Source organism: Saccopteryx bilineata, chromosome 9 (assembly GCF_036850765.1).
Source record: "Saccopteryx bilineata isolate mSacBil1 chromosome 9, mSacBil1_pri_phased_curated, whole genome shotgun sequence".
In the NCBI taxonomy this organism is placed as follows: Eukaryota; Metazoa; Chordata; class Mammalia; order Chiroptera; family Emballonuridae; genus Saccopteryx; species Saccopteryx bilineata.
Genome location: NC_089498.1, coordinates 71587648 through 71603897, shown reverse-complemented (window position 1 = coordinate 71603897; position 16250 = coordinate 71587648). Strand labels below are relative to the sequence as shown.

At 42.9% G+C, this 16250-nt stretch overlaps 1 protein-coding gene and 1 non-coding gene across 5 annotated transcripts in view; one reads left to right on the top strand and one right to left on the bottom strand.

Annotated features, from left to right (window-relative positions):
- Positions 1-1691: 1691 nt before the first annotated feature.
- The window catches only part of HKDC1 (hexokinase domain containing 1), a 60246-nt gene continuing 45687 nt past the window's right edge, over positions 1692-16250 (bottom strand). For 2 of the 4 annotated variants that reach the window (XM_066242061.1, XM_066242063.1), the window contains exons 17-18: positions 9705-9938; positions 1692-2594 (exon numbers count right to left, since the gene is read on the bottom strand). In XM_066242061.1, the coding sequence (XP_066098158.1) occupies positions 2447-2594; positions 9705-9938 (382 nt within the window). In that variant the 3' untranslated portion in view covers positions 1692-2446. The remainder of the gene's footprint in view (positions 2595-9704; positions 9939-16250) is intronic. The other 2 variants (XR_010727011.1, XM_066242062.1) reach the window with 2 other exon arrangements.
- Positions 11327-11466, top strand: LOC136313812 (small nucleolar RNA SNORA29). The gene has a single exon (XR_010727240.1). It is a non-coding gene; the product is annotated as a small nucleolar RNA SNORA29 (small nucleolar RNA).

The window sequence follows — 16250 nt, the reverse complement described above, 5'->3', positions numbered from 1 at the left end:
ATTTGTTCATTCAATCATTCCTTAAAGAACTATCCAACAGCTACTTAATGCCAGCCACTGTACAGGCTCTGGGGACAACAGAATAAATGAGACCCAAGTCTTTATTCTTATGGAGCACTCAATCGGGTATTGGGAAGAGAAAACAAGATTTCTAAAGACAGACAAATGGAAATGAGATCACTTGTTCTATAGAGTCAGGATCCAGGGAAAATGTAGTTCTTAAACCTACATTCATCTGCTCTTTCTAGCCAAAAAGTTACAAGGAGAAAGGAACCACAGGACTAGAAAATGTAGATAAGATATTTTTCCCAAGAGGAAAAGTCTGTGGGGTTTGTAAGAGGTTCATTTACCTTGTCGTGTGGTTGCTGGTCTTGTTGCCTTGCCTAGCAAACGTTGAGAAGTTAGCTCTCCATCACCCCAGGTGTTTCAGGGCTGGCCTGTCCACAGACAGCGAGCCGATGTCTGCTCTCTCTGCAGTTTCACTATTGTTCAGGGATTTTGTGATGTATCAGTTAGAATGGACAGGTTGCCAGGATACCTTTGTGCTTCTCTTTCTTCTTTATTGTTCAAGGACTTTATGATGCTATCAATTAGTCAGAATGTTTAAGGTCGCCTGGATACCTTGGGGAAGAGACCAAGGCTGGACAGTCTCCTCATCTTGCCAAACATATGCTGAGAGAGCAGGTTGTGGGAGAATGTGGTGGTGTAGCTATCTGACTCTCTGGGACAGATCACTTGTCTAAGCAAATAGTAAAGGGAGAGATCCACAGCAGAACCTGGGGAAACAGGGACTTAGAGCTGGAGTGTCTTACCAAGGAATGGGACTGGAGAAAGGAAACAAGGACAACAAGGTTTGGGGATCACTAAGACAAAACCTGATCAAGTGAAACATTTCCCCAGAGACATAACCTTAAGATATAAAAGGATAGCCCTGGCTAGTGGTTCAGTGGATAGAGTGTCAGACTGGCATGTGGACATCCTGGGTTCAATTCCCAGTTAGGGCACACAGGAGAAGCAACCATCTGCTTCTCCTCCCCCTCCATTACCCCTCAATCTTTCCCTTATGCAGCCAGTGACTCAATTGATTCAAACATGGTCCCAGGTGCTGAGTATAGTTCTGATGGAGTGCATCAGCCTCAGGTGCTAAAAATAGCTCAGTACTCAAGCATCGGCCCAAGACAGGTAGGCCAGGTAGGCCCTGGTCAGAGTACATGTGGGAGTCTGTCTCACTATTTCCCCTCCTCTCACCTAAAATAAATAAATAAATAAATAAATAGATAAAAAATCTAGACAACCTCTTTCCAGAGAGATATAACCTTAAAGTACAAGTTCATTTTGATTAATTTAGCACCTGCTCACAGCAGTATTTACATACATGTTCCCTGAATGCACACAAAAAAGGAATTTCCCAGAGAACCTCAGCTCCCTCATTTGTCCTCAGCCCTTGGGGGCCTCTCTCTCACTCTTTTAGACAGATCATGTGATAAAGCCACTGGAAGTATTCATTCAAATGAAATTTGGATAGTCTGTTAAAGATATTCCATATATTTCCCCCGATGGTATGAAGTTCAGACTGGAGAGATGCTCTCAGCGACTTGTGATTCTCTGTTCCCCTTACTCCACCAGCAAAGCAGGAAGTTACCAAGCAAGCCTCCCAGATGAAATATTAATGCTTCATGCAAAGATTCTTGGGAAATAAAATATTTTTATTTATTTACTGGATTTCATATGCCCAATAGTCTTTAAAACAGTATCAACAATAGCAACACAAACCAGATGTAAAATGAAAAACAGGTGCCCACATGATACCCCTTCCATTGGCACACATGTATTGAGAAGAAATCCAACAGGGTGCTGACACTACTCCCTGTGAGCATGAAGAGCTTCCAACCGGATCCCTGGCAATCAATCCACCTCCATCCTGGGGCTGAATACTCCAAAGTCTCTGGAGTCAACACAACAAGTTAAGGACAAGTTAGCTTAGCCCTCCAGCCTGTGACAGAGCCCCTAGCCCTCTCAAGTGTGCTTCCACAAGCAGAGTGCCCAAGCTACTGCAGCGATGGCTGAAGCTCACCAGTGGGAGTTCAGTCAGCCAGGCCACAGGGGCTGACCACACATACATTGCCAAGTCCCGCAGCCACAAGACCCAAAGCCAGAGAGAACCAACAGGGCAGACCTCTGTTGAAAACTTTGCTGAAAAGGAATCTCTCAAGCCACATGCTTTGATTTTACAAATTGGCCCCTCTTGGGCCCAAATATGCCAGGTAGAGATATCCTGTATTGCCCTTGAAAACCCTGTAACAAAATGCTAATACTCAAGAACCTAGCAAAGCATCCACAAGGCGAAGTCTGCCAGAAGCTTGCCTATTGGTCCCTGAACAACTCATCTACCAAAGGAAAGGTCTGTCAGTATCCAAGGCGCATTGGGCCCAACCGTGAGGGCTTCCTAGTTCTCCTTCTGTGCCTGCTGTAACCTCTTGGCCACGGCAGTGATCAGAGCTGCTCCCTTTCCACTCCCATCTTCTGATAGCATGAATGTCACATCGCATCGAGGGGCTAGTTCTTTCACGGTTTCCTGCAATATCCAAGAAAAACTATGAAAAAGAGAGAGAGGAAAAAAAACCACCATCAGCACTTACATATGGAATCAGCAGAGTCATAAATTAATTCAGTCAAGTTTGTAGCTTCCAGCTCACTTCTCAAGGCTCTAGAACAGCTTACACAGTTTCTTAAACAGCTGTTTTAATACAACCTTTTATTGAACAACTACTAATGCCAGAGAATATATTGTACTGTGTTTCACATACAGAACATCAAAGTGTAGCGAATAGTAGTTTGAAGATAATTATTACTATCTTTGCTACATAAATAAATTGATGCTCAAAAGTTAAGAAACTTGCCCAAATTTGTATAACTAGTCAGTTTATTTGGATTTGGACCAGTTGTGTCTTTTTTCAAACCCCACCTTTTATTGTTCAAATTTTCCCCTAAATTTTTATTTTCAAAATTTTCAAACTTACAAAAAGTTGTAAGAATAGTTCAGTGAGCACCTCTACACCTTCTGCCTAGATACAACAAAGTTAGAATTTTGACTTGTTTGCATCCATCCATCCATTTGTCTATTTCTCCATTAATTTCCCCCCAGAGCACAGTCTTAATCACAATACTTGGCCTCTCTCAATTATCATTAGTTTTTAAATTCATTTGAATTGACATCCTGGGAGTCAGTTACCAAGCCAGTCTGTGAGATCAAAGTGTGTTTCCCAAAGGCTTGGGTTTCTCGGCCACAGATCCTGGGGTCCTGGGTCACTCTGAGGGCCAGCACGCCAGAGCAGGTCCTGCACCCAACTCGAACGCACAGCCAGTGGGTGACTCTGGCCCACCACTGACACTCCTTGGGGCCGTGCTGGGTAAGTGGCAGGAGACTGTTGCGAGTCAGAGGCACAATAAGAGTAACTAGCCCCAAACTTCCCAGGAGATAGGAGAAAATGGTTTGGCAGTCTCTGCTCAGTCAAGGTTTTCTTCCTTTTTTTTGAAGTGTGCAATTCAGTGGTTTTTGGTGTAGTCACAAAGTTATGCAACCATTACCACTGTCTAATCCCAGAACATTCCTGTCACCCTAAAAAGGAAACCTATACCCATTAATAGTCACTCTCTATTCGCACCAATACCCAGAGACCCCCAGCAATCACTAATCTTTCTATCTCTATAGATTTACCTATTCTGGACAGTTAATATAATGGAATCCTATAATATGTGACCTTTTGTGTCTGGTTTCATTCACTTAACATGATGTTTTTCAAGATATGTCAAAGTTGTAGTACATGGCAGTACTTTATTCCTTTTCAAGAGTAATAGACCATTGTATGGCTAGCCTACATTTTGTTTACCCATCTATCAATTGATGGACATTTGGGTCTTTTCCCCTTTTGACCATTATGAATAATGCTGCTATGAACATCACTAACAAGTTTTTGTGTGAACATGTTTTAATTCTTTTTTTTCTTTTAATTTTTTCTTAAATGAGAAGCAAGGAGGCAGAGAGACAGACTCTTGCATGCATCCCAACCAGGATCCACCCAGCAAATCCCTATAGGGCGATGCTTTGCTCATCTGGCAAGTTGCTCTGTTGCTCCACAACCGAGCTACTTTAACACTGAGGCGAGGCCATGGAGCCATCCTCAGTGCCCGGAACAACCTGCTCCAACCAAGCCATGGCTGCGAGAAGGTAAGAGAGAGAGAGAGAGGGAGAGAAGGGGAGGGCAAGAAGCAGGTGATTGCTCCTCTTGTGTGCCCTGACCAGGAATCAAACCCGGGGCATCCACAAGCTGGGACAATTCTCTTGAGTACACCCAGGAATATAATTGCTGGGTCATACAGTAACTCTATGTTTATCTTTTTGGAAACTGCCAAACTGTTTACCACCAGCAATGCATAAGGGTTCCAATTTTATCATATCATGATCAATACTTGATATTGTCATTCTTTTTTTATTATAGCCATTCTAAGTGGGTGTGAAATGGTATTCCACTGTTTTGATTTGCATTTTCTTTCTTTTTTTGTGACAGAGACAGAGAGTCAGATGGACAAATAGGGACAAACAGACAGGAAGGGAGAGAGATGAGAAGCATCAATTCTTCATTGCTACATCTTAGATGTTCGTTGATTGCTTGTTCATTGATTGCTTTCTCATATGTGCTTTGACTGGGGGGGCTACAGAAGACTGAGTGACCCCTTGCTTAAGCCAGCAACCTTGACCTTGGGCTCAAGCTAGTGAGCCTTGCTCAAACCAGATGAGACCGTGCTCAAGATGGAGACCTCGGGGTCTCAAACCTGGGTCCTCTGCATCCCAGTCCGACACTCTATCCACTGCGCCACTGCCTGGTCAGGCTTGATTTGCATTTTCTTAGTGACTAATGCTATTGAGCATCTTTTTGAGTGCTTATTGGACATTTGTAGATCTTCTCTGTAGAGATGTCTATTTAAATTCTTTGCTCATTTGTTAATGTGGTTACTTGTCTTCATTGTTGAGTTGTGTTCTTTTTTTTAATTGATTTTAAAGAGAATGAGAGAAAGAAACATCAATTTGTTCCATTTATTTATGCATTTATTGATTCTTTCTTTATTTCTTTCTTCTTTCCTTTCTTTCTTTTTTTTGCAAGAGAGAAAGAGAGAGAGAGAGAGAGAGAGAGAGAGAGAGACAGGGAGAGAGCTGAGAAGCACCATCTTGTAGTTGCATCACTTTAGTTGTTCATCGATTGCTTTTCATGCATGCCTTGATGGGGGTGAAGTGGTGGAGGGGGGTCACTGGCTTGGCTGGTATGAACATGTTCACTCCAGCCAAGCCAGTGACCCCTTGCTAAAGCCAGCAACATTGGGCTTAAGCCAGTGACCTTTGCACTCAAGCCAACGACCATGGGATCATTTCAATGATCCCATGCTCAAGCTGGTGACCCCATGCTCAAGCTGGCAAGTCTGTACTCAAGCCGGTGAGCCTACACTCAAGCCGGGGACCTCAGGGTTTTGAACCTGGGACCTCAGCATTCCAGGCTGATGCTCTACTGTGCCACTACTGGTCAGGGTATTGGTTGCCCAGACCAGAGATTAAACCTGCAACCTTACATGTCAGGAAAATGCTCTAACCAACTGAGCTACCCCGCCAAGGCTTAAGTGCTCTTTATATATTCTATTCTATTCTATTCTATTCTATTCTATTCTATTCTATTCTATTCTATTCTATTTATTTATTTATTTATTTCAGAGATAGAGAATGAGTCAGAGAGAGGGATAGACAGGGACAGACAGACAGGAACGAAGAGAGATGAGAAGCATCAGTCATTAGTTTTTCATTGCACGTTGCAACACCTTAGTTGTTCATTGATTGCTTTCTCATATGTGCCTTGACCACGGGCCTTCAACAGACCGAGTAACCTCTTGCTGGAGCCAGCGACCTTGGGTCAAGCTGGTGAGCTTTGCTCAAACCAGATGAGCCCGTGCACTCAAAGTGGCGACCTCGGGGTCTCGAACCTGGGTCCTCTGCATCCCAGTCCAACACTCTATCCACTGCGCCACTGCCTGGTCAGGCAATATATATTCTAGATATAAGTTCCTCATTAAATATATGATTTGCAAATATTTTCTCCCAATTTTTATTTTCATTTCTAAAATTTTTAATTTTGCCTGACCTGTGGTGGCGCAGTGGATAAAGCGTCGACCTGGAAATGCTGAGGTTGCCGTTTCGAAACCCTGGGCTTGCCTGGTCAAGGCACATATGGGAGTTGATGCTTCCAGCTCCTCCCCCCTTCTCTCTCTCTGTCTCTCTCTCCTCTCTTTCCCTCTCTGTCTTCTCTCTCCCTCTCTCTCTCCGCTCTAAAAAAAAAAAAATTAAAAAAAATAAAATAAAATTTTTAATTTTAATGAAGTCAAATTTATCTATTTCTTCTTTTTGTTGCTCCCACTTTTGATGTCATATTTTATTTTTATTTTTTTATTCAGTGATAGGAGAAGAGGCAGAGACAGCCTCCTGCATGCACCCCAACCGGGATCCACCCAGCAAGCTCTCTAGGGGTTGATGCTCTGCCCTTCTGGGGCATTATTCTGTTGTTCAGCAACCCAGCTCTTCTTAGCACCTGAGGCAGAGTCCATGGAGCATTCCTCAGCAACCAGGGCCAACTTGCTCCAATTGAAAAGAGTAAGGGGAAGAGAGATCGAGAGAAGGGGGAGGGGTGAAGCAGATGGGCACTTCTCCTGTGTGCCCTGACTGGGAATTGAACCCAGAACACCTACACACCAGGCCAACGCTGTACCACTGAGCCAATCAGCCAGGGCTGATGTCATATTTTAAAACTTTGCCAAGATCACAAAGATTTACATCTATGTTTTAAGAGTTTTATAGTTTTAATAGTTTATAGTTTTTATAGTTTAATTCAGGTCTTTGATCTATTTTGAGTTAATTTTTGTACATGGTATAAGGTCAAAGTCTAACTTTATTTTTTTGCATGTGGATATCTAGTTATGGCACCATTTTTTTTTTGCACCATTTGTTTAAAAGAATATTCTTTCCCTATTGAAAGGCCTTGTTATCCACATTGAAAATCAACTGACTAAAAGCGATGGGTTTATTCCTGGACTCTCGATTCTGTTCCAATGATCTGTCTGTCTTTATGTCAGTACCACACTGTTTTAATTAATTTAGCTTTAGAGTAAGTTTTCAAATAGAGGAGTATGGGGGGAGTTGTTTTGTTGGTTGTTTTTCTTGGGGGGATTACTAAGTTCTTCAACTTGGTTCTTCTTTGAAGATTATTTTGACTATTCTGAATTCTTTGCATTTGAATATGAACTATAGGATCAATTTGTTGATTTCTGCGAAGAAGTCTGCTGGAATTTTGATAGTGATTATGTTTAATCTGAAGATCAACTTGTGAATTATTGCTGGTTTAATATTAAGTCTTCCCATCCATTAACATGTATGTCTTTCCATTTATTTGGCTCATCTTTTATTTCTTTCAATGATGTGTTATAGTTTTCAGTATATAAGTTTTGCACTCATTTTGTACAATTTATTCTATTTTATTCTTTTTAATGCTGTTGTAAATAAAATTATTTTCTTAAATTTCACTTTTGGGTTATTCATCGCTAATGTATAATGAAGCAATTGGTTCTTGTATCTTGATCTTGTATCCTGAAACCCTGCTGGACTTAATTAGTTCCAATAATTTTTTGTGTGTATGGATGCCTTAGAATTTTCTATATACCAAACCATGTCGTCTGCAAACAAAGATAGTTTGATTCTTGCCTTTCCAATATGGATGCCTTTTATTTCTTTTTCTTGCCTAAGTTCCCTGGCTAGACTTTTCCCTATTTTCCCCTTGAGATCACATATTTTGAGTCTGGTTCTTACAAGACTCTTCTTGAATTGAGATTTAACAGAGAGACAAGAATCACACATCTGGAGACAACGTTAGAGTAGTACAATGTTGAACAGCAGTGGCAAGAGTGGACATCCTTGTCTTGTTCCTGATCTTAAGGGAAGAGCATCCAGTCTTCACCAGTAAATATAATGTCAGCTGTGAATTTTTCATAGATGCTTTTTTTTTTTTTTTTTTTTCATTTTTCTGAAGCTGGAAACAGGGAGAGACAGTCAGACAGACTCCCGCATGCGCCCGACCGGGATCCACCCGGCACGCCCACCATGGGGCGACGCTCTGCCCACCAGGGGGCGATGCTCTGCCCATCCTGGGCGTCGCCATGTTGGCGACCAGAGCCACTCTAGCGCCTGAGGCAGAGGCCACAGAGCCATGCCCAGCGCCCGGGGCCATCTTTGCTCCAATGGAGCCTTGGCTGCGGGAGGGGAAGAGAGAGACAGAGAGGAAAGCGCGGCGGAGGGGTGGAGAAGCAAATGGGCGCTTCTCCTGTGTGCCCTGGCCGGAATCGAACCCGGGTCCTCCGCACGCTAGGCCGACGCTCTACCGCTGAGCCAACCGGCCAGGGCTCATAGATGCTTTTTAAAAGGTTGAGGAAGTTCCCTTATTCCTAGTTTGTTGAGTACTTTTTATCTTCAAAGGTGTTAGATTTTACCACATGCTTTGTTTGTAACCTATTAAATGATTACGTGGTTTTTGTTCCTCAGTCAAGTCTTAGTTCAAGAGAGAGGCTTGTAGGAATGACAATAAAAATGTGTGACCCCCCAAGGAGAAAACCAAGAGAAAATACCAGTCAGTTATTTTGAACAGTTAGCATCATAAAAAGAGCCAAGGATCACGAATTACAATAATATGCTTATGTATACACTTCAACATGACTGGAAATTTGAATAACCTTGTTAATACTTTTCCTTTTTACCAAAACAAAATGTAAAACACAAAATGAAAATAAAAATTATAGCTTTCATCACTGAAGTTTTTGTGATGTGCCATGCATGCTACATACACTATTGAACTTAATCCTCACAACAATCTATGAAGTAGGTGTTTCAATCCTCATTTTATAAGGGGTGAGAAACTGGTGCCTCCCAGCTATTAAGTGGTGGAGCCAGGATTCAAACCCTTATTGCCTCATGGAGCTCTTAATCCTTCTGTCCACTTCCTCTAAGCTGAGAAAATTATAACTAACTCACACTTGACAATGTTCTATGTCGTACAAAATATTCAGTTCTCATTCCTCCCCTGTGAGGTCAGGTGGGAGCGTGTTAATAATCATCACTTGTATTTACTGAGCCCTGTGGTTCAGAGGAGATGGCAAATACCCCCAAACCATATCCCTCGGTAGCAGTCACCAGGGCTCAACCTTGTCTGTCAGATTCAACTGGGTCCACTTTTTTTTTTTTTTTCTTAGAGAGAGTCAGAGAGAGGGATAGATAGGGACAGACAGACAGGAATGGAGAGAGATGAGAAGCATCAATCATTAGTTTTTCGTTGCGCATTGCAATACTTTAGTTGTTCATTGATTGCTTTCTCATATGTGCCTTTACCGCGGGCCTTCAGCAGACCGAGTAACCCCTTGCTCGAGCCAGCGACCTTGGGTCCAAGCTGGTGAGCTTTGCTCAAACCAGATAAGCCTGCGCTCAAGCTGGCAACCTCAGGGTCTCGAAGCTGGGTCCTCCACATCCCAGTCCGACGCTCTATCCACTGCGCCACCACCTGGTCAGGCTTGGGTCCACTCTTGGCCTCAGCACCCTCCCACCCCAGCCCTTGTCAGGCACTCACTGAGGGTGCAGCTTGTACAGGGTGCCGTCCACACCCACAGTGGTCTTCAGGTACTCAAGCCCCTGGTCTTCCCTCCTTTTCTCCACAATGGCAGCCATGCCAGCGCCACAGAGCTGGGCAGCCCGACGGGACACAGCTCCACACACCTCCTTCACCACGATGCTGTCCTCACAGGTGCTGTCCAAGCCGAGCTGCTGCAGGATCCTCCTCACCTCGAGGAGGGCCAGCCGATCACTGCAGGCAAACAGAACAGGATGTCAGGACCTGCTTCTGGGCCCTGGAATCTGCCCCACATGCTCAGCTCACAGCCCCATCCCTGGATTTTCTAGCAGGAGGGAGGAGAAAGTGATCCCAACAATGGTGAAGTTGGGACAAAATCCCTCAGAAGCTGAGTTTGAAGAAGAAGTTCTGCCACCTCAGGAAATCCCATCAACCTTAAAAAAAATCAAGTGTGTTCAAATCTATTACCTCACTAAGAGCTATTATTAGCTTCAACAACCAATACATCAGGCATCCATTTCTCAGGGGAGGAATCTGAGGTTCAGAGTGCTAGGAACTTGCCCACAGAGACTAGTGAGCAGAGATTCAAACACACACCTTCTCACACCAAATCTAGCCTCCCCCACTGAACACACTAGCTTCTGGTACTCTGGCCCCATTCAACTGGCCAGTTTCCTTCTTTATAACTATTCTGACTCTATGCTTTCTCTTCTCAACTAGACTATATGCTCTTTGAGTGTAACTGTATTCTCAACAGCAGCCAGCAGAGGGATGTGTACATTCAATGGGGAAAAGAATAAGTGAATATACAATGTACAATCAGCATCTTAGTAAATGGGAACCTGCTAGGACCATAAGCACATGCAGAAAAGTACCCATTCTGGGGGCCCGTTAGCCTCAAGTCTAGACTCTGCTTATTTCACAGTGAACTTACAGAGCTCTGACTCCCAAACAATATGAAGTTGTAGCCTTGACTACTCAGGTAATTCCTAAGGAAGAAGAGTGTTATTAAAAGAAAACAACTGAGAAACAACCTCTATGACCAGATAGAGATTAAACAGATAAATGGGGGTGTGGCCAGACAATAGAATCCTTGAAGACCTGAAAGATGAGTTTGCATAAGAATATTTAATGCTATAAAAAATGTTCATGATGCCTGACCAGGTGCTGGCACAGTGAATAGAGCGTTGGACTGAGACACAGAGCACCCAGGTTCAAAACCCCAAGGTTGCCAGCTTGAGCGTGGGTTCATCTGGCTAGAGCAGGGGTCCCCAAACTACAGCCCACAGGCTGCATGCGGCCCCCTGAGGCCATTTAACCAGCCCAGCTGCACTTCCGGAAGGGGCACCTCTTTCATTGGTGGTCAGTGATCACTCACATACAGTACTACTTCCGGTGACGAGGGATGCATGCATCACGGCTCTGGAAGCGTGTCATATCACTTGTTAAGGCTAGCAGTGACAAATATGGAACCAGACATTGACCATATCATTAGCCAAAAGCAGGCCCATAGTTCCCATTGAAATACTGGTCAGTTTGTTGATTTAAATTTACTTGTTCTTTATTTTAAATATTGTATTTGTTCCCGTTTTGTTTTTTAACTTTAAAATAAGGTATATGCAATTCCCATTTGACTACCACATTTTCTACTAATAATAGATTTTAGTGGCTATGCTTATGGGATAGATTAATGCTGCCATGATCTGAAGAGGGAGGGTTTTTCTGTGTCCTCCTCCTATATGAAATGGCTAAACAGAAAAAATAAATAAATAAGGTATGTGCAGTGTGCATAGATATTTGTTCATAGTTTTTTTATAGTCCAGCCCTCCAACAGTCTGAGGGACAGTGAACTGGCCCCCTGTGTAAAAAGTTTGAGGACTCCTGGGCTAGAGCATGGGCTCACCAGTTTGAGCACAGGTTCTCTGATTTGAGTGTGGGATCATAGACATGACCTCATGGTCACTGGCTTGAAGCCCAAGGTCACTGGATTGAGCCCAAGGTCTCTGGCTTGAGCAAGGGGTCACTCACTCTGCTGTAGCCCCCCTCCCCTGGTCAAGGCACATATGAGAAAGCAATCAATGAACAACTAAGGTGCCGCAATGAAGAATTGATGCTTCTCATCTCTCTCCCTTCCCGTCTGTCTGTCCCACACTGTCTCTCTCTGTCTCTGTCACATACAAAAATGAAAATGTTCACGATGAAGTAAGTAAAAAAATAAATTATAAAATACTATGTGTTATATGATCTTGTTTTTTTTTTTTCATTTATTTAGTTAGTGAGAGGGGGAACAGACAGGGATGTTCTATGTCAAGCCAGTGACCATGGGGTCATGTCTATGATCCCATACTTAAGCTGGTGACTCCGTGCTCAAGCTGGTGAGCCTGCACTCAAGCCAGTGACCTCGGGGTTTTGAACCTGGGTCCTCAGCATCCCAGGTCGATGCTCTATCCACTGCTCCACTGCCTAGTCAGGCTATTATTATTATTATTATTATTATTAATTTCAGTGAGAGAAGAAAGGAGAGAGACAGGCAGACGAACAGGAACATCAAGCTGTTCCTGTATGTGCCCTGATCAGGGATTGAACCAGCAATATCTGAACTTTGAGACAATGCTCTAACAAACTGAGCTATCCAGCCACGGCAATCTTGGTTTGTTTTTAAATAATGTTTTGTTGTTGTTGTTGTTGTTGTTTTGCAAGAGATAAACAGACAGATAGGAAAGAGGAGATATGAGAAGTATTAACTCGTACTTGTATCACTTTAGTTGTCCATTGACTGATTTCTCATGCCTTGACCGGGGGCTCCAGCCAAGCCAGTGACCCCTTGCTCAAGCCAGTAACCTTGGGCTTTGGGCCAATGACCAGGGGATCATAATCCCATGCTCAAGTTGATGACCCTGCGCTCAAGCTGGGTTGGTGCTATGCTGTCTGTGGCCCATTTCAAAACATGTTGTTGAATGAATGGAACAACGATTTTTAGGAGAAGAATCCTGGATTTACAGTCACATATAAATAGTTTAGCAAGCTGTTTCTTAAATAGTCCCTTCTTTATTCACAAAAGCCAAAACACTTTATTAGTAATCGTATTGATGTTGCATTGCATGTGTGGGTCAGTTTGGAGAGAATGATCTCTTTAAGATGCTTCTTTCTAACCATTGGCATGGGGTGTCTCTCCATCAGTGTAGGTCTTCTCTAATGCCTTCTAAAAAGCTTTGTAATTTTCTACATAGGTCTTGTACCCTTTTTTTCTTAGACCTATTCTTAAGTCATTTATAGTTTTTTTGTGGTTATAAATTAAGCCTTTATAAAAAATGACTAGTTCTTAATCGGTCTCTGAAGCAAAGAAATACAATTGAGTGCAAGCCAGGTGAACCCATGTTCAAGCTGGAGACCTCAGAGTTTTGAACCTGGGGCTTCAATATCCCAAGTCGATGCTCTATCCAGTGTGCCACCACCTGTTGGTACAAAGCATATTTGTTCTTGCACAGAAAAAAAAAGGACAAGAAAATCCATTTGGACCTGACCAGGCAATGGCACAGTGGATAGAGTGTCGGACTGGGACACGGAGGACCCAGGTACGAAACTCCGAGGTTGCCAGCCTGACCACAGGCTCACCAGCTTGAGTAAGAGGTTGCTGGCTTGAGCATGGAATCATAGACATGACCCCATGGTCGCTGGCTTGAGCCCAAAGGTTGCTGGCTTGAAGCTCAAGGTTGCTGGCTTGAGCCCAAGGTTGCTGGCTTGAGCAAGGGGTCACTTGCTTTGCTGTAGCTCCCCATCAAGGCACATATGAGAAAGCAATCAATGAACAACTAAAAATTGATGCTTCTCATCTCTCTCCTTTCCTATCTGTCCCTCTCTCTGACTCTCTATCTCTGTCAAAAAGGAAAAGGAAAAAAAATCCAGTTGGATGCTAGTAAAATTACCAGTAATTCTTATCTCCTTCCTTTTTTTTTTTTTTTTTTTTTTCCAGCACCGGCATCATCGCCATTTGGTGTCTCCTCTGAAAAGCTTATCTTCTTCCTTTTAAAATATGTTTATTTTATTGATTTTTCTAGAGAGAGGGAAAGGGTCTACGGCTATACCACCCTGAATGCGCCCGATCTCGTCTGATCTCGGAAGCTAAGCAGGGTCGGGCCTGGTTAGTACTTGGATGGGAGAGAGGGAAAGGAAAAGAGAGACAGGAACATTGATCTGTTCCTGTATGTGCCCTGCCCAGGGGTTGAACCGACAGACTCTGTACTTCGGGACAATGCTCTAACCAACCAAACTATCCAACTAGAGCTATTTTCTTGCTTTTGCTTATGAATGAGTAATATTCATATAGGGAGAAAAAAGTGGAGTTTTATTAGTAAGTATAAAATTCCTTCCATGGTCCAGCCCTTCACAGTTTACCGAATTCTTTCATGTCTATTCCTTTACTCGATCTTTAGCAATCTTTGGAGTTACACAGCAGAGCAATTATTTATCTTACAAAGAAGGAAACTGGGGTCCAGAGAAGTGAAGTTACCTGCCTTAGGTCACACAGCACAAATGAATTAAGTCGTGGAGATGAATCTTAAGCTCAGGCTCTGTGACTGTAAATCCAGGATTCTTCCCCTAAGAATCGTTGTTCCACTCATTCAACAACATGTGTTGAAATGGGCCACAGACAGCATAGCACCAACTATCTTCCCATTAACCAGATGGATATGATTTTCTTTTATTCCATACTAGAAAGCCCGGCGGTCATACAAAATGACCGCTGTTCTAGATATTATAAATTGTAATTAAAATGATTTGTGCAAAGGTGTCTGCTAATTCAAACTGAATTACCCAGGGCAGGCGGCAAGGACGCCCCTTTGCTTAGTGCATTAGAGGCCAACTTTTTTTCAACTTCGTGCATCATTTTATATGCAGTAACAAATGGGTTAATGTCTTGAAATAATTCTCCCATTTCATTAAGTAAGGTCTCAGGAACTCTTTTATTCCATTCTAAACGTGCCAAACTGGCTTCTGAGGGATCAAGTATATATAATTGAGCAAACTTTCTTTTCCCGTCAGAAGGATGCAAAGTTCCAGTTTGATGGTAAACTTGACCATGAAGTCGAAAGCAAGAAAGTCCTGGTCCAGGCAAGTCAATTGGTTTGTTTCCCATGGACGCAAAAGCAAACGAACTATTAGTGGATCGAATGCTATCCATGTACTGTTTACTATTTGGATGCTGATTAGTCAATAATTTATTCAAGAGTGGTGGATAATTCTCAATTAGTGGAACTACAATGTTTCCATACTTGCAACATTGAGAAAATCCTTTCTTGCCACGGTCAAATCGATTAGCTTCTAACTTGAAGTTTAAGGACTGACAGTGTTCACATTTAATATTCATGTCACCAGAGGAATGCTCAAAAATTAAAGTTTCTCTGTTTGAAACTGTTTTAATCCTTTTTGCGTTTCGGTCAGCATTACTCTGTCGTTTTTTTGCATTTCTCTCCTGCCTTTGTTCAAAGGACTCATTTTGTCGAGACAGGCTTTTTTGTTTTGAATCTGAGGCAAGCCTTATTTCTCTATGCTCATCAGTCTCATTTTGCCGAGAAAGACGCATTTGCTCTGCGACTGAAGCAAGCTTTGTCTTTCTCTGCTCAGTGGTTTCTTTTTGTTGAGAAAGCCGTTTTGTGCAGCTTTAGCTCCTTTTCTCTCCTCTTTAGTGCTGTATTTTCTAGGAGGCATTCTTAAAAGAAATTACGTTAAGATGTAGTTTTTATGTAAAACAGATGATTGCCAATGCAAACAAATGTTCACCTTCCCCCTGACCCGCTCAATTTGCGTTCAGCCGTGGCAACTTCACCCCATTGGCTAGTACAGTTACGCAAGCAACCAATAAGCTATCGGCGACAGACACTTAAGCCACATATAATAAAGAAAAGAAAATTATTATTGTTTTTTTTTAATTCCGGTAGAAATCAAAGCCTCCAAAGCAGATACCATGTGACAGAAGCAAATATTTCTGAGGCATACAGGTCCTGACAATTTGCTTTGTCCAGGAACAAATTTCTTTGAATTTAAAAAAAGCAAGTGAAAGATAAGTCCATCTAAGTTGGAACTACCTTTTTAAAAAAGCATGACCTGGCCCTGGCCAGTTGGCTTAGTGGTAGAGCACCAACCTGGGGTGTGGGAGTCCTGGGTTCAGTTCCTGGTCAAGACACACAGTGGAGGCGACCATCTGTCCCCCCCCCCAGCCCTTTTTCTTCCTCTCTCTTCCTCTCCTGCAGCCATGGCTTGATTGATTCGAGCACATTGGCCCCAGGTGCCAAGGATGGTTCCATGAGGTGCTAAAAATAGCTAGGTTGTGAGATGCCCCAGATGTCAGAGCATCCACCCCAGATGGGGGTTGCAGGGTGGATCTGGGTTCAATGCATGTGGGAGTCTGTCTCTGTATCTCCCTCCTCTCACTTAAAAAAAAAAAAAGCCTGTCCATGGTAAAATGCTTCCTTTAACCAAATGCTTCTACTCCTAAGGCAATAATTCACAAGATGCAAATAACTATGTGTACAAAAATAGTAATTA